Here is a 27,921-nt window from a genome sequence, read left to right as displayed (position 1 = left end):
ACTGTGTTTCCGCACATTCTATCCCCAAAATTGCGCTGGAAGCATGAAGCAGCGCGGTATGTGGGGGAACTGCAAGTAATTAGAAGTGCCTGGAATGTAGGTTTGTGTGGAAAAGGGCAGACTAGAAGGACCTGGGTGGTGGAGGGCCGTCTGGGGCATACCAAGATGTTTGAGCTGTTTCCTCTGTGGGTCTGTTATGCGTTAGCATCACGAGAGTGATGTCAGATATCCGAGGGTTTGAAAAATCACTGCAGCGGCAGTGTGGAGGAGAGCCTGGAAGGATGATCCAGCCACAACACACTGAGAGGATGAAGGCCCGAACTGTGTCTGTGGTAGTAGGGATGAATTCAAAAGGTGTATGTTTTAAGTGGCTGCTGTGTGCCCGGGACTATCTTAGTTTCTGGAAGTACATCTGTGAATAAGGCAGACTTTCCTGCCCTCATGGAGATTGCACACTAGTGGGTGGAAAACAATAAAATGATTCCATGCTCTTCACTTTGAGCGACTAGGTGGTAATGATTAGGGGTTTTTAAGACATTATGCAACCATACACACCTAGCAAAGATATTTTTGCATCCGTTTATGTCTGCGAAATGAAAAATAAAACATTTAATTTTACAATGATTTACTACATATATTTTTATAACATTACGAGGAAAGCATGGTGTCTTCTTTAAAATAAAACTAATATTGTCCACATTAAAACGAACAGCCTTGATTTACTAATTTGCTAATGAACTTCTAATTGTTCACTGTGTGACTCCACAGTCTCAGACTTAAGAATTTCATTCTAGAAGGTTGTTGATAATTAAGCTGTTAGAAATTGTGAATGCATCTTTCCACTGAAACAAAGTTAACCTGGATGATTCAGTTCTTGTATTTTAAAATGTGTTTTACATTCCAGCAGAAGCTCCTAGGACACGAGTCACTTGGAATCTTCGGATAAGAAAGGGAATAGGATGGAATCATTTGTGGGCACAGTGCCTATAGACACGTTGTAGACAGTACAAGTTGGGCAAGTGTTTCTAGGATTAGATGGTTGGAGAGAGGAAGGGAAGAAGGGAGAAGAAGCCTACATGTCTAACATGGGGGCCACCTCTAATTGTTCTGAGAAAAGCAGGTTATGTTCAGTGACTTAAAATAGCATTTCAAAATTGCACATATTTATTGTCTGATCCCCGAATCCCAGAGTATTGAACGATTTGAGAATCATTTAAAGTGAATGATTCAAGAGAAAATTGACCATTCTGAATAACATGCAGTGACCCGTTATAACAGAATTGTAAGATTAGTATGAAGTAATTTGGCTGAACACACAGGTCTTCAAAAAAAAATACCATGGAAATTTTTGCTTGTTTTTGATCCTAATATTAGTTTATTTTCCTAATGATTTTTATCTTTTACCTAAAATAGAGAAAAATATTAACCGAGACTTCCTGTTGCCTTCACTTCACCTAGGAATGGCTTATTGCATTTTGATGATCAAAGGCCTTTTCAGCAGTAAAAAAGCTGTTTGCCTAACCGAGGCTACTGCAGTTTTCTACCTAGAATGGATGAGAATAAGTTGCCTGCTTGATCACTTATGTATACCTGATCAGTGCGGACAGTTAAGAACTTGATATTCTACCCAATCTGTTGTAACAACAACATATATTAAGCATCTGCTATGTGTGAGATAGTATGACAGGCACTTGACATTAAAAAGATGAGCAAAATAGCCACAACCCTTGCCCAATTTGAGAAATCAACCTGAATTATATTCTGTTATCTATAATTATAAGAATAAAAAATCTTGTGAAAGTATTTCATTAAAGTTTATGTAAGTTTCATACTCAGAAGATAATAATTTTCATGATATTATTCCCAAGAAACTTGAGGTACATTAAACAATTCTAGATGGCAGTTTTTAATTTATCACATATTTTAATATTGGCAAAAGTATGAACATTTTGAAAGGAACACAGTTAGGTAATATCAACCTCAGTATTTAGAAAACTAATTTAGATGATAGAGTGAAATAAAAACAGATTTAAGAGAAGTTGAAATTCAGTGTAGGGAACCACTTTTGGAGTCACAGAATGTAATAACCTTCCCTCAGGAGCAAGAAGACAAATGTGCCCTAACTCGTATCTGACCAAATGTTCACCTTTTCCTGTCCCATCAGTCCCTTCTGAAATCAGGTAGGAGTGCAGCAGATAAAGGAACATCAACAGAGTAATAGAGATACGCATTCACTGGGGGCATGCCCCTCCCCTGCTTGCTGCTAGTTCAAGGTCCCAGAATGTAAACTGCTAGGGCTCTGACCAAAGTAAAGGCAAATCACACACAAAGTTGAAGTTCAGGGAGTTCTTATTAAATCTAGAGTTTCATTAACCACTTTATGAATTGGGGAAATAACAGGGGGTTAACAAGAACTTTAAATCTGAGAACTATAGCACTAAAAACACTGCTCCCTTCTTCTGTTCCATGTCCTGTATTTTATAGTGTTTCCTTAAGTCCAGAGAAACACACCTTTTCCTTAAATTTAATAAACACCCTAAAAATAAGTCAATATGTGCATTTTTCCTGATTTCAAAAAAGTAAAATGTTTAAGAAGGAAAAAAAAGACATTTTAATTGTACCCCACAGAAATAACTGCTAACACTTGGGTTTTTATTTTTCCAGACTTCTTTCTTTCTAGGCATATTGTGTGTGTGTGTGTGTGTGTGTGTGTGTGTGTGTGTGTGTGTGTGTGTGTTTACATGGTTAATGGAAAAATGAGATCGCAAGCCGTTCTGCCATATACACTAGTGAAAAGCCCTGACTTTGGAATCAGACCATCCTGGGTTTGAATCCCAGCCAATTCTGGTTACTAGCATAAGATTTTGACCAGTTTCTTTACCTGTAAAATAAGAATGATGATGTATCTTTTCAGAAGGTTGTTGTGGACAATAAAAAGGAGATAATATATGTAAAGTGCTTCATCAAGAGTTTAATAAATACTTCATAATCCAGCCTCTTGTTCCTGTGTTCTACTTCACTGTCCCCTTAGCACCATGCTTTGCTGTATTTGGCAAGTGGGGTTGGGGGGGGGGGGGGGCACAGATATGTTTTTATGAAGAAATGTATTAAATTGGTACTCTATAAACTAAGAGACATGTATAGCTAAAATATTCTGATTTTTAAAACCCTATATATTTTTTTAAATTTTTTTAATGTTTAGTTTTGAGAGAGAGAGAGACAGAGGGCACAAGCAGGAGAGGGGCAGGGTTAGAGACAAGCATCCAAAACAGGCTCTATGCTCCGAGCTGTCAGCACAGAGCCCAACATGGGGCTCGAACCCAGGAACCATGAGATCATGACCTGAACCGAAGTCAGAGGCATAACTCACTGAGCCACTCAGGTGCCCCTAAAACCTTATATAAGGTTAACATCCAGCTCAAACTAACCAATAAATTTTGTGCCGATTATAGTTTCTAGACATTTATGTTTGTATGTGTGCATGTGTGTGTGTATTTATTTTTAGTTTCCGGGGCTTTTAACAGGAATTAGAGTGAAGTTTTTAACAGCCTTTTGGGTCCTTTTTAATGTGTTGTAGTCAATGTATACATGTATAATAACTTCTATGTATATAACGTATATGTTCTTTTTAACGTATATGTAGTTTTCATATCACAAAAAGCAACATAATACATAAGTACCATGAATATCATGCATAGTTGTGCTATTTTATTTGTCTTATCCAAGAAGAATCTTATATCACTTTATAATTTGCCTTAATTTCCAAGTAGAACTAGTTTCGTCCCAAATTGATATGGAAGCTTAAATATGTCTAAAATTAACTTAGTTAAAAGAGTGGCTTTAAATTTTGTTTGAGACTTTTATACTTTTATGTAATGAAATGTGAAAATTAGATGTTTATGTGCAAAATAGGTCCACAGTTAAATGTTATGACAAAGGAAGTAAATATTTCATTTTTTCCCTTTTTTCTCTAGCTCAACTGAGAAGTCATTTCCTTGGAGATCAACAGGTATGAGTTTTTATCATACAAAAAATATTTCTTATGTTTTGCACACACAAAAAGAGCATTCATATAGCTTGCTTTCTCAGTTTACTGCCTCTTGTAGTGACACTCCTGAGCTCCTTCACTTTCAAATAGTTCTTACTTTGCTTGATTCGTTTGAACATTGTTGAGTAGACTTAAAGATATCAGCTATAAAGAAAGTTAAAGCACTGGACATCAGCATGTCAATGTTATCACCACTGGACATTTTTAATATAGGCACATATCATCTGAATATTTTCTTTTCTATCATAAGAAAGTACAGGGATGCCCTCACAAAAGTTCCTGCATAATCTGGGAAAGTTGACTGATCATTTATATAAATCAAGATTTTTCCTTTCGTAGTGTTTCCCGCACTCAAGAGTTGCCTGAAACATTCATATCCTTTATGTATCCAGATGCAGACTATATGGTAGCTTCTAATAGAATCCAGAAGCTTCTAATATAATTTCCTTATCTTTCTTTTCACTCCAAATTCACTTCGCAGAAAGGATGAATTACATTAAGGAGAGTATCTGCCATCTTCATAAATATTTGATGACTTCATATTCAGTGTTCATTCATTAAATGTTGAGCACCTACATCACGGACCCAGTCCTATACACATTGCTGGTCACACAGTGATTGGTGCACCACGTACATGTTTCTGCATCTTCCTTGGAACTTATAACATAAAGGACAATGTTATCAATATATAAATACTAGAATAGGCCTTGTTATCTAAATACTTTGACAATTTTTAGACAGATTTTGATCTTGAATAAAACTCAAATCACTAAATGTCTGATATCTGAGTTTACCAAAACCTGGTATTAGGATTCCAGGGTTATTTATAGTGCATACAAGGCACTCCACTGTTTTATAAGGAAGCTATTCCCAATTCCCATGAATTGTTTACTCAAGCCATAGATTAGGCAAAGACATATGAAAAGCTACTTAACAATAAAACTCACAAACAGTAGCTTAATATAAGGAAAATCATACCATGAAATAGTATGTGGTTAGATGCCAAATGTATATTGTGTGGGAGACATTGTTGTAAATGGACAGCCTACTGCAGAGAGCGCTTTGTCACTAGGCAGCAAAAGAGACAACAAATGTCACATATGAACATTTAAAACTGGTTTGAGAGATGGCAAAGTGTGCAAAGTCTAGATAGCCACATTGGGTCAAAATAGATTTGTAAATACTGGTGACTTTTAACTCTCCCACAGGTCATGGAGAGTCACTGAAAATGCTTTGAGCAAAAAAGTTGCCTGATTTAAATATTCTTCAGGAGAAATAGCAGCTCTATAAACTATTAAAAAGTGATTTGAAAAATGTAAAGAAAAATACTAAGCACACAGTAGTGCGTTTCGTACTTGTCTGTGGCAAAAATTTGCCATTTCATATAAAATTCTTCTGTAAGTTTATCTTTAACAGTACATCATTAATTTATTCCAGAAATATTTCTTGAGAGCCTTAAAACAGTTGTCTAGCACATAGCTGTCAATCTTTAAAACAAATATCCTTGTCCTCTTAAGTGCTTCAGGTCTAGTGGAGGTAGATGTTGAGCACCTACATCATGGTGCTATCCACTTGAAATTGGAGGAGGGGGGGCTATAAAGAGGAACGACAGATATATGCCATATTTACTGATATCTCTATTTCTGGACATTAAGGTTGTTTCTAATTTTTTTTACAATTACATATAACATTGTGGGAAACATCCCTGTACATAAAATTATATCTGTACTTTTGATTTATCGTAGGCTATACTTTTAAAGAAAAAATATTAGAGTATATGAACATTTTTAAGCCTCTTGATATGTGTAACCAAGTTGTTTGCCTGAAAAGATTATATTATTTTTCCCTCCCTTTAGGAATGTGAGGTTGATCCTCTCATACTTCCTCATTGGCATCATCGTTTTATTAAAAATCTCTTATATATTGCCCTTTTTTGTTGCAGTGCAAGTGTTTGATAGGCACGAGCTTTTTGTAGACCAAGGATGATAACTATATTAGAGTCAAGTCAGGAAAACCAAGCTCATGGCAGCTAGTTCCATATGAGGGATTTGATTCAGGGAGGTTTATAGTTCAAGGGCGCATTGGAAGGTTTGGGAAAATTAAACAGCATACTCAAACGCCCATGAGACTGATCATAACCAAAGCTGCCACTGTTTCTAGGACTGAGGGGGCAATGGATTAGGTGGTTTTGTTTCCAAACTGGAGCAGTGGTGAGAAGTAGGGCAGGGGGAGATTTCCAGCATTAGCTGGAACCAGGAAGGAGATAAAGCCAAGCCAGAAATGCTGCCTAGAGCAGAGCCGGAGAACATCCTGGATCTTCTTAGTACAGTTCCGCTCCTGACACACACCATTCTGCCCCGGCTGAGCTGAGCCAGAAAAGGCAGTTCGGTGGTTTCTAACTACCAAAAGCCAGCCAGGCAGTGTACAACTGTGTTGATTTACATATATAGAGAATGAGCTTTGATTAGGAAGACACATAACAGAATGAAATATTTGGGGCCTTGCTGTCCTTTCTACCTCCCTCCCCTCTAGTACATTTACTCAGCATCGTTCGACCACCATCTTCACGATTTACTAATGAGTTAAATATAGATGTGTGTGTGTGTGTGTGTGTGTATTGTCTGAGTTCCTCCCCAAATACTTTAACGTTAGGGAAATACAACTCCAATAATTCATCTGTCTTCACCACAGCTACATTTGTAATTCACACCTAATAACTATGCTTCATCCCTTACTTTTGTCAGAGTATACTCATACCAAACTCCTATTCAGATCTGGCAGGTGTTAGTTACATTTACTGACCTTGTTTTTTGCTTTTGGGGGGAGAAGGAGTGTATTAATCTTCACACACTACAATCACAACTGCTATTTACTCCACTTTCTATTATTTTAACTATAATAACGTTACTTGTGTGCTTTCTTAAATTTGCCTACGTTTCAGCCACAGTTATGACATTTAAATTGTAACCATGGCAATAAGCTACAAAGATAAGGGTAGAAAACTGAAATTTGATTGTATGCATAAAGGAGTAAAATCTGATTTGTTTCATGTTTCTTTTTCTAAGTAGTGATAGATATCTTTAGAAGTTTGATTGCAAGTAAATAATAGCATAAAATGTCAGTTTTGCTGCTTTTTCTGTTAAGTTTAACTCTTATCTTCTCTTTACCACATTGCATGCAGAAATACTAAATGTAGTATAAAAATCCTCTCATTTTTAGAATTTGGTAGTCCTGACCAGAATAAGGGCAGGGGTGGCTTAAAATTTAATAGATAGATAGATAGATAGATAGATAGATAGATAGATAGATAGAGGTAGTCTTTGTCTTTGTCTTTGACTAGATCTTGACAAAAGTAACATCTTTGTTCAATTTTCTTGGTTTCCTAAATAAGAAAGGATTACATGAAAAGATTTAGGATTAAGTCTCTTATTGTTCCTCATTTTTCTTCAATATTTTGAACATTTTGTTGCAGACAATTGCTCTACCTTTATATACATATTACAAACTTGAGTTGAAAATCTTGGAACTTAAAAAGCCTTTTAGCAATAAGGTGAATTGTTAACAGGGCAATGGTTTGATCACTACCTGGGAGAGATCCCTGCCTACTCTGGTGTTTTCAGGATGTTACACATTCTGTTGAAATGCCAGAACCTGAGACCAGCTGCTGAATTTTGTTTTTAAATAGCTGACTTACTGCAGAGTCATTTTCTAAGGAAGAGCTCAGGATGCCCTAGGCTGAAAAGATTTCCATTTCTTTATGATTCAGTTCAGCAGAATCCCTCTGTTTGTTTGCTCGGGTTGGTTGGTCTTTTGGTCTGACAGTCGTTTGGTTGATTTTTGTATGAGGGATAGTAGGCTGTATGAAAGTAAAAAGCCAAAGCTTTTTAAGTTTGGGGCTCAAAGAGATTACTTCCCAAAACACAAGGAAGAACCATCCCCTCTACAGTTTTCTCAGGCTGGTTGGGAAGGAGTCTTAAGGAGAAGCTTCCCCGGAAGTAATAAAGTTGTTTTGAAGTATTTATGCTTTATTGTTATCTTGCTTTTCTGTTCCCCTCTCTTCATTATTCCGTATTTTCTAGCTTAGCAGTGTTACATATCTACTCTCTATAAACATAAAATGCGCATCCTTTTGTCTTTTATGAAGAGAGTTTATCGTTTTGTTTTGGCTCTGTCTTTTCCTTATAGCCTTGCATTTCTTATAACCTTGTGTTTTTTGTTTTTTTTATGTATGTTCCACTAAAGAGCAGTGAGGAGGGAATGTTGTCTTAATGTTCCTTTCTGTTTTCTCTTTTATTAGTGTTCCATTTTTCCATTGTTCACATCTTCACCTCTCTTAAAATTTGATGCATTTGTACAGTCTCTTACGTTCTGCCAAAATTTGAGGTAGCTTTTAAGACCACATACAATAAGATAGAAAATAAACACCATAGTCATAAACATATATAATAGAATAATAGATAAAAGCCGGAGGAAAGTGAGAATACAAATATATGCACATGTGATTACAATTCTTCTTGATGGAAAATATTATGCAAAATAGTCCTTAAAGAAAAGAAAGGAGGTGGAACCCTTGGTGGAACCCTTGGGCTTCTCTTTTAAGAAAAAGCACACCAATTCACACACACACACACACACTCTTTCTCTCTCTCTCTCTCTCTCTCTCTCTCTCTCTCTCTCACACACACACACACACACACACACACACAAAAGATACATAGTTTGTGTTGCCCACCAGAAAGAAGCTGTTGAAGCCATAAATTGAGTCCTTTTGTCAAAGTGTTCATTGGCTGTTACTTAAATCCTCCAGCCACATCCTGTAAAGTGAATTGTGCCACAAGTCACAATTTCACAGTTTTTCTGTTCCAGGAAAAAAATACTAGAGTCTAGGCAGTTTCCAGTTTTAGTACTTATGTGTAAAATGAGGGGAGGGGAGCAGCATGGCATCAGCCTGAGAATCCTAGCCTTCTTCCGGCAGCCCCCCACCCTCCCCTTCCCTGCAGATGAGAAGGGGCCCCCTTCTGAACCTGAGTGCACCTGTCTGTGCCCACAGGCCAAGGAATCTGGCTCCCTTTCACTAGAAGAAAGTGCTCAAGAAATAGTGTCAAGAGCAGATATTAATGAATGTTAAATAACTGATTGGGAATTACTACTTCTAAGAAAATAAAGAAGCCACAAGATTAGAGTTTTTCCTAAAGCAACGAGTTAGCAAAGGACACAGGAGAATAAAAGTAAGGGAAATTTCTGGTTGACCCAGAAGGCATTAAGGGGTAGAGAGCCTTGGGTGGGCCTATTGTAATAAGTAATGAGCAAGAGAGAAAATATTAATGATTTCATTCAGTTGAAATAGTGGATATTTGACAATAAAATGCGAAAGGGAATGAAAAAGATGGTGGTAAAACAGAAATTTTAAACTGATAGGGCAATTTAACTTCACAGTGCCACATCCATTTATTGTGGAGTATGTATTTAAGTGCCATAATTTTAACATACTGTCCATTAAATCATTATTGTGTGGTACATACTGACATTAATAGTTAATGTATACTACTAATTTTAAGACTTTATAGGGGTTGGGTTTTGTGTTTTGTTTACATATTTAAATTTTGTTCCTAAAATGTATAGATACGACTTTCTTCCCACTGCAGTGGGTTAAAAAAAAAAAAAAAAAAAACATAAATACTGAAGGTAAAAGATAAATGTGAGACTAGCCCTAAGTCAATTTATTTCTTTTTTTCCTCCATCTGGAGCAAGTAATTTACAATACAAAAAAGCATCAGCACATCATGAGATAGGACACAAACTTAAATGGGAACACTTTATGCCTCAGTAGAAATGTGCCGGATTTATAAAGGAGATAGAATAGGAAGTTATATTATACATGTTCATAAATAGAATATTAGATTAGCAATCATGTATAAAGGACGATTGAGGATTTTGGATGTTATGATTTATTATGGCTAAATGACAAAATTTCATCATATATTCATTCCTTCCTGTTTCTTTTCTAAATAACAGGAGGAATACGACTTTCTGTTAAAACCAGCCAAGTTTTTCCTCCCTTATTTTTTCAGGCCTTTTTAGCTACATAGTCATGATATTCTTCTTACCACAGCTACAACACTATAGCTTCCTGATCACCACAAAAAGGTTCTCTTAACTTGTTAATGTTTTATTACAAAAGGCCTTCTATATTTTACAAAAAGTAAGTCTTGAAGAACTTGGAGTAAAGGTAAAATTTCCTTCATTCCCACATCTTTCTATACAATGGCCATTGCCCCACACACCTCTGTAGATACCTACTCACACGCGCGCACACACACAAACACACCTTTGGCTTTGTTTTGTTTTTAATTCAGTGAGGATATATTATACAGTGTTCTATAATGTAGGTTTTTTCCTTAACGGCATAGTGAAAACCAAGCATGTGTTTCTGTTATCAGTATATAAAGACCCACCTCTTTTTTAATGGTTAAATACCCATGGTTTAGAAAATTTATGTAAGCAATCCCTTATTAGTAAATTTTTTTTTCCAGTTTTTTACTTTGACGAACAATGGTAAACGGTTTCTCTGCACATCTGAGTATCTTTGTCACTTATATTTTTTTAAGTGGAACTGCCTGGGCAACTGTGTATACGGGGGCTTTAGGGGCACATATTGTCAAACTGCCCACCAAAAATGCTTAACAATATGTGGGAAGAGTGAGGCTTTTCCTCTGCCTTCTTAGGTTAAGTGACTGAGGAAGCCAGTGAATTTAACTGACAATAGTTAAATTAATAGAAAAATAATCCCAAAGTATTCAGATACACATAGGAGCTCATGAAAGTAGTTTACCTAAATGACTACACTAGGGGTTATCTACCTAGCTTAATGGGGGAGAGGAAGTGGGCAGAAAGGGTTTCTGGGGGAAAAACAAATAGGTTCCTAGGGGAACAATGGGGATCTAAGAAATTTTGCAATAATGTTTGTTTATGCAGGTACAAGTGGTCCTCCCACTTTTTTTTCATGCCATGAATCTCCCACAGAAGGGACCCATGGCAGCCTCACCCCCAGAAGTTTCTGCTTTTAGTGAAATAAGGGATGCTCCAAGAAGGCTTGTTTCTACATTTGTTGAATTTCAAATGTCTTTACTTCAAAACAACCTTCGTGCTGACTGTCAGAGTCTGAGGGGGTCCCTACAAATATTCCTACCTATACCAACTGCTATGCCTATCCATGCTTGCTATGTTGCCAGAGTCTAGGAGTGTAAATTTTCATGAATATATAAAATGTTAGTGAGTTATTAGGCTTTAAAAAGCCATTTGTTTCCAAATGCCCTATATCATAAGCTTTATAGACAGACTTAACAGTAAAATCACTTAAATAATTCTTAAATATTCATTAAATCAGAACATTGTGTGGAGACCAGCAAACTACTGACCTTTCTATCATTTGATTAGTTCTTATGGAAGTTGGAGATCAACCTGATCTTGGAATTTAATAAAATTGTCATGTTTCCTGTCAGCTCTTCTTTCTTTTCTTTTCATATCTGGGTCAAAACGATCACATACATTTTTCTGTCAACAGAAATGCAACAACCACTACTGGAACAAGCAAACAACAAACTTTTGTTTATCACCATTGGAGGTAATTCGGGTACTAGCACCTCCAGAGGTTCCCAACTTTGTTGTACATTAAAATTGCCTGCGGAACTGTTGAAGTCTGGGGCCCGAAGCAGGCATCAACTTTTTGAATATGCCCTGATGATCACACAGTGCAGTGTGAAAATCACTGCCTTACTCAAAAGTAAATTAATTTAATTACTGGTAATTAAAGAGAAGAATTAAAAGTTTATCCTACTATCCTGTACAGATTATTTTTAGGATAACCAAATAATCCTGGCCATTAATAGCTATCTTAAGGTATCTAAATACGCCAAAGGAATTCCTGCTGATAAATGTAGAAAGAACAATAAAATTAGAAAAATCACCAATTTGCATGCTCTAATGAAATGGTTCAAGCAAAGATTGTCAGTGTATGCAAAAACCACTGTATTTTGATCCTGGCTGCACATTAGAATCATCTTGGGAGTTTTTAAATTCCTAATATCTTAAATATTTAATATTTTAAATCTCTAATATTCAGACCACAGCTTGAATTGGAATCTCTGGGCATGGGACTCAGTCAGTGATAGTTTCTAAACTCTGCACCTACCCCATCCCAGGTGATTGCAGTGTGCAGCCAACATTGGAAACCATTGCACTAGGAGACAGGTTGATGATGAACTTGAAAATATGGAAAGATGGGGCTGCCATCACTTGAATTGGCTGACTGATCTTAGCAACTCTAAGCGTTACAGTATGACAAGATGTAAAGTATACAGCACCATCCATAAAGTATTCTAACCACAAGAGTTTGACCTGAAAGCTGCTAGCTCTAACTTTCTGTTTATAAGACATACTGAGGTTAGAGGATGTTTTAATGCCACCATGATGAAACCTGCACACAAGCTCGGAATGTGGAGCATCCTATGAGTTTGTTGCTATGGTTCCCTCAGTAAGCCAAGAACATGAAAATGAGGGTATGAGAGCCTCTTTTTAGATTTAAGGTACTTAAGTAGCAATCATAGTCCAATGCCATCAGTAAATCTTATTTCAGCCTGACTAGTACAAGCCAACTGAAGAAAGAAATTTTTGAGACATCAGGAAAATTTGACTGTGAACTCATTATATGGTGGAATAAATGTAGTTTTGCGAAGTCCTTATTTTACAGAGCTACATATGGAAGTATTTAGAGTTGAAATGATCTGATGTGAGGGATCTGTTTTAAAATTCTATAATAGTAGAAAAGAAAGATAAATGGAGCATAAAAAGTATGGCATAATGTTGTAACTTAAATTGGGGAGGTGGTTTGTTGATCTCTCTACTTTTATGAAAGTTTGAAAACTTAAATTTTAGAATACTTGAATACAAATTCTTTAAACAAAGGGTTCAGCATACTGTGGGTTAAAGTAGTACATCAAAGTGGCACATGTTAAAGCCCGCCAACTGTTGGTCATACTCCCAAGGTTAGCTGTGACACAAATGAAACCACTCTGAGGTAGATGAGAGAGTTTCTCGGCCAGTGGATGCTATTTAACATGTATTTCCACATAGTTGGGATTTTGTTAAATGAGTCCTAATTTAAGCAAAATTTTCTGTAAATGCTGGACATCAGCCTTTCTGCTAGTTTAGAACTCTACATTTATCACTGTGTTTGTGTGGATTGTAAGTAATTTCATTGTACATATCTCAGCCACAGACACTTTCACAGCGTAACTAGCCATAAGGCAGTTGCACTGTAAAGATAAAATCACGAAAAACAAAAGAGGGACATTCACTCAAAGGACATAATGAAACATGAAAAATGAATAGCAAAATGTAAAAGACTACTACAAAACACAAAATATTTGAATACATTCAAAATGTGGAAGGTAGAATCATGGAAATACTGACTTTATTTTGTGGGTTGTACCTAAGCATTTGTCTTCAAAGTATTTTGTTGATAGTATTAAACACTTTTTTTTTTTTTTTTTTTTTTGCTTGTTGATGTGTCTCCTCGTTTGGCATCACACTTTTTCTTTTTTCACTAAAATTTCTTTATTAAGAGAGGCATCAGATTTCAAATGCTAGGATGCGTATTTGAAACTGAATTTTGTGTTGTGCTGTGATAAGCCTTGTTTGTTCTTAGCATATTGTCACATGTCTTGATAGATGTTCCAAAGTTCTGTGGGAAATGTGGGTGCAAACCTCTGCGCCACGGTACAAACCATTATGAGGGCTACGATTTACGTAATATAAAAATAGGAGTAGTGCATCACTGGAGAAAAGAAACCAAATTGTCAGCCAGTTATTTTTATTTTATTTTTTTTATCTTTTATGGCAAGATTGCCTTATGGCCAATTAAACAGCGAAAATGTTTCTGTTGAAAATGCTTATGGTAAAGTGATCTGCAGGAAAGATACTTACAGTAAAAGTATTGGACATGGTTCATGGATGTGTGGCAACCAGCAAATAAGAGTATTTGCATTTTACTTTAGCAAATAATGTATCTGACCATTCCTACACCATTTACACATAATATATGGGGATGGATTACATACATCCCTCAAAGACTTAAATACAGTGATTTATGACTGTATCAAAATCTCGTATCCAGTTCTAGCCTCTAACCTTTCATGTTTAATATAAATGTATTAAATAAGTATTTAAGTGTTCTCATGCTCTTAGTGATATGTGAAGAAATATTCTGTTAACTACCTAAAATAAAACAAATTATCAAGTTTAAAAGCTCCTTCTTTTCTTTTACCATCTCTGCAACACACAGAGCCATACTTCCTCAGTGAACAGTCATTGCTTTGGGAAATATCAAGGAGGCAGGCTATCATCTGTAACTCCACATTTCATTCTTATGGCAGAAAGTTAGTCTTCATTTAGGTTTATCTTGATAATCTTTACCAAAAAAGATAACCCAATAGAAAATTATAGAAAAACCTAGTTTCAGAAGACCCATTCATTTCTTATGGTAGTGAATATCCTCCTTTACAGATTTGTCTGGGTCTTTTTAAAGAATTTTTTTTTTTAACAGAGGGAATCTATCTTATATCTCCGGCTATCAAATATATCCACTTTTATATTTGGTAACACTTTTTCCCTAAGGAATAAAGTGTGTCCTTGGAAAAATATTTGAATGATTTTGAGCACTTATTTTTCATAGACATTACCGCAAATCCTTTTCTTTTTTCAGCTTTCTCTATAGGAAGCAAGAGGCCCAGGGCCTTTCATGAGTACCTACCTGTAAACTCAGTGTTGGAAATTTGACATGTATGATCTATTTCTTTTCATTCTTACATTTCTAAACTCCTTGTTTTTCTAGTTTTCCTCTTACAGATATAAATTATTTATGGTAAGTATGACACCTGTATTTTAATTCATGCCTAGACAAAAAAATACTTGATAAATACTCATTTTAATATGACTATTTGCAAAAATTCCTTTTTTTTTTTTTCTAAAAAATACTTTTAATCATTTTGTATTCCTGAACGGAATTCAGGAATTTTACAATATTATGAACAAAAGATCTCTCTGGTGACATATAAAACTATAAAATACTTTACAGATGTGTCATTATAGAAATTGAAGAACGTGCTTTATACCAGCTTATGTAGATACAAAGTTTGCTTAAACCATGAAATTGAATCTAGACAGATGAGCTTTTACAGTGGCTTTCAAGACAGATTAATTGATGTTTAGAGCAAAGTGTAAAGTGAACTAGAAGATACTTCATTAATGGTTTCTGCTTTCCAAGACTTTTTACTCAACATTTTCTAGATGAGTAAAATTTTTGGAGTCTTTGTCTTAATGTTTAAAAGATAATATAAGCATGTATAAGACCCAGAAACCTAGATACACTCAAGAACCAGACTAGAAATAGTTTCTGTAAACATGATCTTCTGCCCGTTCTCATAAGTTTTTTACTTCCATTAAAGCCCAGCTTTTAAAGGATATCATATGTGGGTACAGGTACACACACACACACAGTAATTTATATTTGAGTCAACAAACTCTGGGTATCTGTAATATTCTTAAAATATCAGTCAACATCTATCTATGTCTTCTATAGACCAAAGAATGTTTTTATGATTCATGTTTCCATTGCCCTATTTACATTTTTACTGTGCAACAGTATTCCCCAATAATGTCATTTCCCCCAATAATTGGGTTACCTGCTGTAGAAGTGACTCATGTACATCAAAGAAGTTACTGAAGAGAAGTCTATTCAAGGCCATCATCGGTGTTCTCTTCCAGAATTTGGCCTAGAGCTTTACTTCTTAGCCATAGAAGGCACTGGACTATTTCTACAGCTCTGTGGATAGACTCCTTTCTGAGCCTGTAGCCCTACAGGAAGCCACAGTACCATGGCCAAGTAGGAAGTTGAGTCCCCATAAGACAAAATTTTCTATTCATATTTTTCATAAAGTGTTGCCACTCTGAATATGAAGGCTAACTTCAATTCACAGTCCAGAGTTAGAAAAAAAAGTGAGATACTCCATTCCCTTAGCCGTCAAAAAATCATCTGCATTCATTCTATTAACCATCACAGGAGTCCTGCAAAAACTCATATTACACTATCTTTTATGCAAGGGCAAACCTCTAGACACCATAGCAACTCAGAGCAGGTACAAACAAGGAGATTCTAGCACAAAGTTACAGTATGCTGGACTAAGAAAGACTAGTTACAGGGGTGTATATACTAAAAATCTCCTTACTGATCTCTGGGTTCCTGTTTCCATGGTAATTTTACACCTAGCATAGACCTCTGTTTCATATACTCTAAACAGTAAGACACATAGATTAACAAAGCAGAGGAATTTCAGTAATTTAAGTTCTTTAGTGAGACCTTACCCTGTTTCCTGAGCATATTTTTATGCATACTTGGTGTATATTTTGGACATACATCACAGAAAAGATAATACACTTTGTATTTTCTCTTTCACTGTAAGCTTAATGGGGTGGATAATACATGAGATTTACATAGCCCTACAGCATTATTATCCCTTACCCACTAATATTTTTCCTAGCTGCAACCTTCTACTTTTTCTAGTTAATTGCCTTTTTTTTTTTTTTTAGTGATATTGGAGCACTCAGAAGAAATGTAATAGGCAAGAAGGGCCATGTTTCCAATAATCTCCTAGTCGTAAATACAAATGGGAGATTATCTCATTCTACCTTGAAGCTTGTTCAAATTCTACATTTTTAAACATGTATTTTCATGGAAAATGATAATTTCAGGTTTGAAAATGCCCCATAATGTATTTCTGATGTCCCACAAAGCATGTTTGTGAAAAAGTAACACATGTTCTTCAGTACACAGATTAAAGAAATAGCATTGACATTCCGTTTGTCATTTTTGCTCATAAAAATGTCTCAGTTGCATGTTCTGACTGTGCTAAATCACACCATGCCAACTATTTAATTTTAGTTTATAGCAATGAGCATGAAGTGATCCCATCCTGTGAGGCTCTGTGGTTTATCTGGTAAATTTGACTAGTGTCTTCTTTTATTCCACTAGCATGTGTTTTTAAAAGACATTCATTTTAGGCACACCTGGGTGGCTCCTTCGGGTAAGCATCTGGCTTCAGCTCAAGTCATGATCTCCCGGTTCATGAATTTGAGCCCAGCATCAGGCTCCACAATGACAATGCAGAACCTGCTTGGGATTCTGTTGTCTGTCTCTCTCTGCCCCTCCCCCACTTCCCCTCCCCCCCCAAATAAATAAACTTTTAAAAAGACATTTATTTTAGAGTAAGATTGCACAAATAGTGCATAATTAATAATTTCAAGCCTTACCTGGGTGCCTCCGTGGTTCAGTTGGTTAAGCCTCTGACTCTTGATTTCAGCTCAGGTCATGATCTCTGGGTTTGTGAGATCAGGCTCTGCGCTGACAGCATGGAGCCTGCTTGGAATTCTCTCTCTCCTCTCTACCCCTCCCCCGCACATGCGTGAGCTCGCTCCCTCGCTCTTTCTCTCAAAATTAATAAACTTAAAAATATAATAATTTCGAACTTTACCATACTACAATACGAATACTTTATTCAGTAATTAGGAAGTGGGTCTTCTTACCTTAGGTATAACATCTATGCATACATACATTTATATATGTGCATATAATTTGTGAATTATAAGTTTTCAACAAAATAGTAAATAATAGTAAAACTTTGAAAATTATTTAACTTCTAATGATTAAGATGTCAGTATCTTTTTGTCTTTGCATATGTAGATTACACTGGGCTTCATTACAGAAATAGAGAAATAACTGAAGACCTCATTCATAGTTTAAAATTTGGTTGTTTTGTACTTCATATTAGATTAATCTCATTTATCTATCAACTTCTTAAAACTTACTTAAACATAAAAAATAGGGGTGCTTGGCTGTCTCAGTTGGTGGAGTATGCAGCTCTTGATCTCAAGGTTGTGGGTTCAAGCCCCAAGTTAGGTGTATAGATTACTTAAAAATGAAATCTTTAAAATGAAGTTTATATCCTGTTCTCTAAACCTAATTATTTAGATCTTCAAATTGGATTTGGGGGACACGGGAATTTAGTATTTTAGTACTCTAGTTAGCCATCTCAAAGTCCTTTTCTATATTATATTGTTTGAGGCATTGCATTTCAAAGTATAAGAAATAGGTACTAACATTGAGAGGGTACATGGTTATACTACTTTCAGGGTAATTTTGTTTATTTTGTTTGTTTTTGTATTTTTTTAAGATACTAGTTCTGTTAAGTTTTATTTATTAGGGTGACCAGTATAGAATCCTGTATCTCACAATTTGTGCTTGTTCTATTTAAGATTTATTTTATCTTATCTTATTTTTAGAGAAAGTGGGGATGAGGGGCAGGGAGAGAGAGAGATAAAATCCCAAGCAGGCCCCATGCTCAGCTCAGAGCCTGACGTAGGGCCAGATCCCACAACCCTGGGATCATGACCTGAGCTGAAATCAAGAGACGCTCAACCTACTGAGCTGTCCAAGTGCCCCAAGATTATTTTAAATAGCTTCTCTTAAAGAGTTTAAATGAGCGCAATTGTTTGCCACATGGTTTGTGAGAAAATGTTCTGGGTGAGGAGACACAATTGCTGAGGTACAGATTTGTAGGGTGCCTCTTTCTCTTTTCCTATTTAAATAATAGCTCCTAATAGTTTTTTAAAAATGAAGAGGCATACATGGAACTCTAATGGGTTTCGGTTTCCATGGTGATAAGTTCTCCGATCCTGACACTGCATGCCACCTAGTGTTTCCAAGCCAAAAGCTTTGATGTATTGGCGTCCCACGTTTTATCTCGTACTAAACCTGAAGCTAAGAACTATCTAAACCTCTCTTCCTTTTGAAAAACGGTACCCTTTCCATGTATGAGAAGTCTTGGAGCTACCGCAGGGGTGCTTCCATGTCTGCTGCCGTTTCGTATTCAATGTCTCTGGGCTTCATTTGGACGAACAAAGCCCCGGTGGACTGCAGCACAGCCCTGCCTTCAGGCCGACCCTTGCATTGCTATTCCCAGGCACTCCAGTTCTACAGAAAACTCTAGTAGCCTAGCAAACTACATATTTTACTCAGTCCTGCGTAAAATTCTGTCAAGAAGTGCTATATAAGAGCGTGTGGAACCCTGGAACTTGTAACGCAAGACTTACAAATGAAGCAGATCACTCTTCAGGATCATCAGCCTGCCGGAGACTCAGATCATGTTTCAGTGTGTACCAGGGAAACCATACACAATCTGTAATCTTTATTGAAATTCCAAGCTTAAGAATTCAGAACCGTCACAGAACTCTACCACCTAGAAATGTCCTGTCAAATAATAAATCAGGAGACAGGTCGTTAAAAGCCTATATTAAGAATGTCAGTGAATCTTTCTGGAGGCTAAGAAACAAAACCTTGGATTGAATTCAGCGTCGAGCTAAAGGTTTAGAATGCAGTGGGGCTCCCGGCTCTCCTATAAACCTTGTATTTGCTTTCCAAACTAGCTTGATCAGCAGTTCCTAAAAGTTTCACTTCGCTTTACATAGATAAACTTTATTGAACATTTTAAAGCTGCAGCACTATGCCAGGCATGAATCAGCATTCAGTAAAGAGAAGTTGTTCTTCTTACTAGGAATTTGTTTGTTCCACACATATTTACTGGGCACCTACTGAGTGGAATGTACCATCCTAGGCACTGAGGAAGTAACAGTAAACATACCAGACGAGAGTCCCTGATCATGCTGAGCTTATGTTCTAGGGGACGGAGGTATAAGTGTAGTAAAGAAGGGGCAAGTTGGCCTCCTGTGGTAAGATATTACTTCCTTAAGGAAATTTTTCTGAAGCTACTTTTCCCCAGGCACTCCCTCTCTTTCTCTCTTACACACACACCTGTCTTTTCACATAGCTGCATAGTTAGGGCCTTAAAAAATAGCTAAAGGAAGAAAGTCAGAAAGGAAAAACAAATGAAGACATTGAAATCCTTAGGACTCTGTGTTGGACTCGGAGTGTGATACAGACTTCATATAAATCTTTGAAGAGATAGTGAAGCCGGCATTCCTGGAAAAAATGTTTACTAGCAACCTGAGAGTTAAATTTGAGGAAAGACAGAGTTGTGAAGATAATCATAACATGGGCTAATATATTTTGAAGGTAATGGAGAAAAGAGGTCATATATGAATGGAAATGGGGACAGGCAGTGTAATTATACCACCTCGATTTGTATGCTGTAGCATACAAAAAAAAGCAGGAATAGGGAAGGAGGTAAATAGTTTTGTTTTTAAGTTCAAGATGGCACAATGGTACAGTTGGAAGGAAAATAAGATCATGGAAGAGACTGATTTGGCTAGAGAAAACAAGGATCAGGTTAGATTTGTCTGTATTCGTTTGGAAAGAGACTACATACAAGTAAGATAAGCAAATGGATAAAAAATTAAAGTTTCCATCATTTGTAAATCTGAAAACTCCATACTGAGTTCCACTGATTTTAGATAACATGAAATATGACAGAAAAGCCTAGTTCTACCTTCAGAGGTTTCATTACCAAACTCAGTAATGTGAACACCATGCAAGTTTTTATTTCAAAAGTTTGGAGGTATGGAGGACCTTTTATTAAACACTTGGCTACTGTTCTGAGTTTGTTAGTCCTCTTGGAGGACTCACCTGAGTGGTGAGTTTTCCAAGGAGGAACGAGGAACAAGGTCAGTTTTCAGATTTTAATTTAACATAGTTTGTAAGTTCACTTGGGGTGGTAATCAGGATGAACAACTTTCATGAAATTTAGGAAAACATATTAATAAAACGGGTATATGGAACACTTCCATATAGAAAAGAGTAAATCATTGTGCAGTTTACAATGAAAATACTCTTTTATTAACATATAGATTATAAGAAGGTACAAATATCTGAACCTTTTTTTAGCAAGTTTTTATGTAATACTGTCATTAGATTTCGCTGTTTAAACTTCTCTTCTTACAGATGTGCCAAATACTGGTGTAAACAAACCTAGAGTTTCTGACGCTGTCCATCCCAACAACTATCTCATCAGGACAGAGCCAGAACAAGGGACCCTCTACTCACCAGAGCAGACATCTCTCCATGAAAGTGAGGGTCTGTTGTATTATCTTTTAAGTATTTGATTTGGTTTTCATATACGCTTTTTGAAAATGAGCATCCGAAGTGTAAAGTAAAGGTGTTTCCTGCTGGTTTCATTCCTGCAGGATCATTGGGTAACTCAAGAAGTTCAACACAAATGAATTCTTATTCTGACAGTGGATACCAGGAAGCAGGGAGTTTCCATAACAGCCAGAATTTGAGTAAAGCAGATAATAGACCACAGCATTCATTTCTAGGATCAACTAATAACCATTTGGTGAGGAATTCAAGAGCTGAAGGACAAACACTGGTTCAGGTAAGCCAAGAACATCAAGATCCTAGTGACGAAATAACCCCCCTAATTGAATATCTGTCATAAGTATTCTTTCTGGATTGATTTTATAGAATGGACAAAGTAGCGAAATCAATTTAACGTTATTAGAGTCTGTGATAGTAAAAAGAACATTTAGGAATTATTAGCTTGTATCAGTAAATTCTAATAAATTCCAGATATAGGAGAGTAATTCTTCTAGAGGAAGCAAGTTTGGCATGAGAGGAAGAATATTGGTGGGGTGGGGGGAGTATTAGAAAACTAGGTAGAATGTTGCAGTGCCTTAGGTATTATGCGTTTCTAAAAATACTAGAGCTACAATATGTTCTAAAGAGTCCTAGAGGGTAGAACACTATTCCCACACCTGAATAAAATGGCACTGGCCTGTTGTAATCAAAATGCTTTGCCTTCATCTTTGGAATTGTTCCCTGAAATCACATTTATTTGCTAGAATATAGATACTCTTGCCTATAGAAAGTTGTTTAGAAGTGTAGGCATTCTGTTAAGTTAGGGTTTTCTCACTTGTTTGTCAAAAAAAGATTGCCTGTGTATGTACTTGTAAAACCTCCTTAGCTCCCGTATTCACTGCCACTTCACGGACTTCGATCCACCAGCATGTACCAAAATTCATGGAAGCAGTAGGATCCTGAGTGGTAGTAACCAGCGGGGATAACAGTCTGTCGAAGTACCCAGTGATTTCTCTGGAACTGAAAAATGCCAAGATAATCAAGAAGTTAGGCAGACACTAATCCTCTCATAATGTTGTAGAGGAAGCCCTGAAGGTAACACTACCATGGGCCAGGCTTCCCAGTGCCAAAGGAGAAACAGGAGAGGACTTTGGCACTTTGGCTCAACAGTTTAGAAGAGATTTTTAAGTATTGAGAAACATCTCTATATGAAAACAAACAAAAATAGAGTGCATGTTATTTTTTTCTTCTCCAATCATCATATTCCTAGTGCATGAGGGATGCTTTGATGGGAAAGTGTGAGAAGCTTTAGACTGTTTACAGGAGTTAATCGGCTTAGGTGAATTTTTATGTCAGCTGGTTTGAAGTCACACTTTTGAATAATAATTATCTTAACTACAGACATTTGTTCATCTCCCTAGAAGTGGTCATGTTACCTCTTTTTTCTTTTCTTTTCTTTTTTTTTAACTTAAGGTAAGTTGATTTTGTTCCTAGAGCTGAAGAGTTAGGTTGCAAGGGGGCAACCTGTGCAACTGAGCTGTCCCTTGAGAATAGATACACAGAGGAGTGCTTTGGACCCCAGGCCCTATCCAGACATTCATTTATTCCACATTTGATCACATTCCTTTCATTAATGGGGCCAACCCATAAGGACAAAAAAATTATAGACACTCCTCTAGCTACATTTAGATTGGTACATTCAAATTTTGTTTTGCTTTACACAAATGCCTTACCATGGCCAAAAACATTGACTCACAGGGAACAAAATAAATACATTGATCCAGTGACGCTTTACACTTGCAATACAGCATTTTTTTAATTGTGTACAGTGTACTGATTCAACAATTCTGTATATTACTCTGTGCTCATCATTATAAGTGTTTCCCTAATTCCCTTTATCTATTTCATCCATCCCCCCATCCACCTCCCCTCTGGCAACTCCCAGTTTGTTCTCTGTATTTAAGGATCTGGTTTTTTATTCCTCTGTTTCTTTTTTCTTTGTTTCTTCGTTTGTTTTCTTTCTTAAATTCCACATGTGAGTGAAATCATATGGTATTTGTCTTTCTCTAACTTACTCCACTTAGCATTATACCCTCTAGGTCCATCCATGTTGTTGTAAATGGCAATGTAACATTTATCTGTTGTGAAAATGCATAGGCAAGAGGGTAAAAAATATAAAGACAAAGGAAAAAGGAATATTAAGTATCTTCAGATCTCTCGTTATTAACTGATTCTGAGGGGGAAAAAGTTAGAGGTTAAACTACCAAAAAAAAAAAAGTAGAGCAAGAGAAGCACAATAAGGACAAATTAATATCCAGCTCTAAAGCATAAAAAGGAAAGAAACTTAGACGCCTAAAATGAGCAGTGAATTCATGTTCTGTAGTGAGCTATGTGCATTTTGTTCTGTAATGACAGTGGACACAAAACCCTGGATAAACCCGTTCTCTTTTTTCCCCCCCCTTTCATCAGCCATCAGTAGCCAATCGGGCCATGAGAAGAGTTAGTTCAGTTCCATCTAGAGCACAGTCTCCTTCTTATGTTATCAGCACAGGCGTGTCTCCTTCAAGGGGGTCACTGAGAACTTCTCTGGGTAGTGGATTTGGCTCTCCATCAGTGACAGACTCCCGACCACTGAACCCCAGTGCATATTCCTCAACCACATTACCTGCTCAGCGGGCAGCATCTCCATACTCTGCACAGAGACCTGCGTCCCCAACAGCTGTACGTCGGATTGGGTCAGTCACCTCCCGGCAGACCTCCAATCCCAACGGACCAACCCCTCAGTACCAAACCACCGCCAGAGTAGGGTCCCCGTTGACCCTGATGGATGCACAGACTCGAGTAGCTTCCCCATCCCAAGGCCAGGTGGGGTCGTCGTCCCCCAAACGCTCAGGGATGACTGCCGTACCACAACATCTGGGACCTTCACTGCAAAGGACTGTTCACGACATGGAACAATTTGGACAGCAGCAGTATGAAATTTACGAAAGGATGGTTCCACCTCGGCCAGACAGCCTGACAGGTGAGTTCAAGGTGACAGCACTACATAAAGCCCGGTGAGGAAATCTTCTGTGCAGTCGTCACCGAAACAGAGCATGATAAAGTGGAAAAAGCTTATAGTTTTATCTCAAAATTTATACTGCTGACTTCAGGCTGACTTGTCTTTCAGGCTCTATAATTCTTAATGCATGAAACTATATATACATTTATATCAACCAGAAATCTTTTGCAATGAATGCATTTTCCCCCTCCCAATATTAGGATATAAAAAGTACTTTTTTTGCATTTAGAAACATTGATTGGAATTCTAAGCTGTTTGTTGGGGTTTGTGGGGGGTTGCTTGTTTTTTTTTTTTTTTAATGAAAAATTGTTCACCAGGTAGGCCTACCTATATCCAAACCTCTAAGTTATGTTAAAAAATGGTATCAGAATATCTCTTGAAATATTTAGCTTTTTTAAAAGAAATGCTTTAATGATACAGAATATGGATTTTTCTCACCTACTGCCTTGATTTTAGCATCCCAGTGGGAAATGCACAAAGCTCTTATGATTACCTTCAAATGCCATTCGGATTAAGTCAGAAAGACACCAGCAAGGTGCCTGATATTATAGCCATTTCCTCCAGGGTATTTTCATGGAGGGTTTCCCACCTAATGTATAGGCATTGTTCTTTTTATCAAAATGAAATTTATCCTTAGTTAGTGTTTTAAAATACATTTTTAACATGTACACAATGGTAAAAAAAAAAAATTAAAGAATGTGTGTTTACATATGTATGTATTACAGATGTGCACTCACTGTGTTTTATACTGATGGGATTCTATTATATATTTATATATTGTATATATCTTATACCATGTAAATATGTATAATATATATGTATATCTTCTTTTTTAATATGTCTGAGAGCTCCATTCTGCCAATAGATGCCTAGGACCCTATTTTTATAGATGTGTTATAATTTATTTTATCTCTTCCTTATTAACATTTAGGTTTTTTCATATTTAGGCATTAGAGACAACAATGTAACGTGTATGTAGCTAGTTCTGTATTGGTCTTGCATATTTGCACATAGATACTAAGATAACTGTGGGATCCATTTCTTGAAGTAGAATTGCTAGATCAAACTAGGTGTTTATTTGTTCTTAAAGAAATACTATCCTACCTCGTGCCTTCCAGGGAAGTTGCACAGATTTCTATTTCCACCAATAGGTTTAAGCATATCTGTTCTCCTAAACCTTCACTAGCACTGCATATTGTCAGAGTGCCTCATCTTTGCCAATGTCGTAGATTAAAAGCTGTACCTCATTGTTTTAAGTGCCCTTTATCGAGTTATGACTGATGTTGAAGATTTTACATGTTTATCAGCCTTTTTATTTCTTTTCTCCAAACCACAAGTTTAGGTTTTCTGTCTATTTTTAACTTATGAAAGCTTTTTATACTTGAAGTAAATTAGCTTCTAGTAATATACTTCTCGGGTATTTTTTCTATTTTGTAACTTGTCTTTTGACTTTGTTTTTGGTATTTTTTATTTATAGAAGTTTTTAATATTTTGTATAGCAAAATTAATATCATTTCCTTATGGCTTCTGGGAAAGGTATTTTCTAGTTGAATAATTTTGCATGAAGAATTCATATTGAACTAGATTTTGAGCTCAAAAGAAATTCCTAGTGGAGAAACCACCTCTTTTTCATTCAGTCATCAGAGGAGTGTACTTGACTTAGATATTTTCTGGCATGCCTCTGAAAGTATGCAGCAAAGTGAGGTAGGAATCATTTATGAAATTCTGTCTCCCAAGGAAACCTTAAAAGATAAATAGTTCTGAGGATTTCTGTATTCCCCCCAGTGTACGTATAGAATAGCTATGCAGAAATCTATGTTTGCCGTAGAGTGAAGTGGAAACCCAGGAAGGAAGTGAGCACATCAATTACTGTCTCTATGTTTAACCCTGAGAGGGATGATCTTCTTTGGTCTACAAAGCCTGTCTTCTGCCATCACAGGTGAAATTAGACTTTATGTTTAGAGCTAGCCTATCACAGATTTTTTGCCCTAATCTACTACAGTCTTTAAAAGAAGCAAAGGGTGTCCTTATAAAGGTTCTAGGAAAGCTCTGCCTTCCCATTGTCTCCTGCCTGCTTATTCTGAATGTGGATCCTAATTTGTGAATTCCTTTCTTTCATTCTTATTTCCAAAAGCCATGTGCTTATCATGATATTTATTATGGTTCTTGATCTCAAAGGATTAATAACCTGTTAATTGATAAGCCTGAAGCAATATTTTCTAGTAGATTCAGACACTTGGATATTTGGTGATCATAATTTAAGTGATGATACAATATGTGTATAAATTACTTCCTACAACAGAAAAATATCTCTGCCCTAAAATACTCATTTCAGTAAAATCATAGCATGTCAAGAAAAATTTTGAGAATATAAAGAATACTATTTGGGAGATAAATTTATGTTTATTTGCAATGTCTTAAATATAAAGATTTTAAATCAAAGGGAATGTGTCATTGTAATAGGTAAACTAATGTGTATTTGTGGAATTGCAAATAGAAACTATTGGTTAGATAAATAATTTTGTAGATCAGCATTTTCCATTATTTGGAGGGGGAGATAAGGTTATAAAAAATTTGCATAAATGCTTCTGGAAAAGTTATTTCTAATAACAGTTATGGAACATATTTACTTATCTTGCAGTTTAAAAGACACTAAGTTACAGTGGACTTTCTACACTTAATCATTTTACTTAATCTATGGAGGCTATGTAATTTTATAATTTTTTAAATGTAAATCTGTAAGACTGTGTGTTTTGTTTGCATGCATGAGCAGGTGAACAAAATTAGTAGCCATCACTGTTACGTTACTCACAAAGATTATGTTACTCACGAAATAAAAGCCTTAGAATTATAGTGAAATGAACATTTATAAATGAAATGTTCATTTCACTATAATTCTAAGGCTTTTATTTCCCATTTCAGTCTGTCACATATAGCAATTTCATCTCACTAATAATCTTATAACAAGTGAATAGTTGCTGGATACTTTTTATGGTTCTCAACAAGCTCATTTGGTTTCCTTTCCCATGAAATTATAGTAAATACTTGCAAATATTTATAAATCATATCATATAGCATGGTTTCCAGTGAAGAATCCAGCCAGATTCTTGCATAGTGAGAATATAACATTCTGATTATGTGCAAAATGCTTTGTTTGAGGGCATGGCTGTTCAGCCAACTTCATGAGCATTCATTGCTCAGCTTGTTTGTGCCCAAGTATTGAGTGATCTACAGAGTATCACAGCAAATCACAAGTATTTGTGGCTTTATTGAGTGTTAAAATAGCACCTTGTATTGAAAAGATTACCAAGGACCAGGTACATTTACCTGCCCACTTTATATCACCATTAACAAATGCAATGCCTGCACTTTCATTCAAAATGCATCCCATAAAGAAATGGAGCTTATCCTCTGCTAAGAAGAATGAGAAATCTGCCAGTGAATGAAAAGCTGAAATCTCCAAATGAGAACTTTACGATAACAATCATGGTATCATCTTTAGAGTTACATTGGCTTCCATGGACCCCTGGTGGGCTAAACTTGCCCTTTAATTCTGTGTGAACGCAGAGGGCTCTATCGAGTTCCAGATCTCTCGCACCACGTCTTATTGAACCCGGAGGGTTCACTGTGTCCAGTGTTGGGTTCCTCTCAGCCCTACCAGGAGGTAGT

The 27,921-nt window shown here is 36.3% G+C and overlaps 1 protein-coding gene across 15 annotated transcripts in view; it reads left to right on the top strand.

Moving 5' to 3' along the window:
• The window catches only part of PKP4 (plakophilin 4), a 237,700-nt gene that overhangs the window by 157,474 nt on the left and 52,305 nt on the right, over nucleotides 1-27,921 (top strand). For 11 of the 15 annotated variants that reach the window (XM_053908570.1, XM_053908549.1, XM_053908565.1 and 8 more), the window contains 4 exons: nucleotides 3,975-4,009; nucleotides 21,057-21,188; nucleotides 21,299-21,489; nucleotides 23,661-24,213. In XM_053908570.1, the coding sequence (XP_053764545.1) occupies nucleotides 3,975-4,009; nucleotides 21,057-21,188; nucleotides 21,299-21,489; nucleotides 23,661-24,213 (911 nt within the window). The remainder of the gene's footprint in view (nucleotides 1-3,974; nucleotides 4,010-21,056; nucleotides 21,189-21,298; nucleotides 21,490-23,660; nucleotides 24,214-27,921) is intronic. The other 4 variants (XM_053908561.1, XM_053908552.1, XM_053908591.1 and 1 more) reach the window with 2 other exon arrangements.

This window comes from Panthera pardus, unplaced genomic scaffold (genome assembly GCF_024362965.1).
Source record: "Panthera pardus isolate Hobbes unplaced genomic scaffold, ASM2436296v1 HiC_scaffold_10, whole genome shotgun sequence".
Taxonomy (NCBI): Eukaryota; Metazoa; Chordata; class Mammalia; order Carnivora; family Felidae; genus Panthera; species Panthera pardus.
The sequence above is the reverse complement of the archived record's forward strand: the minus strand, read 5'-3'. Positions and strand labels throughout refer to the sequence as shown.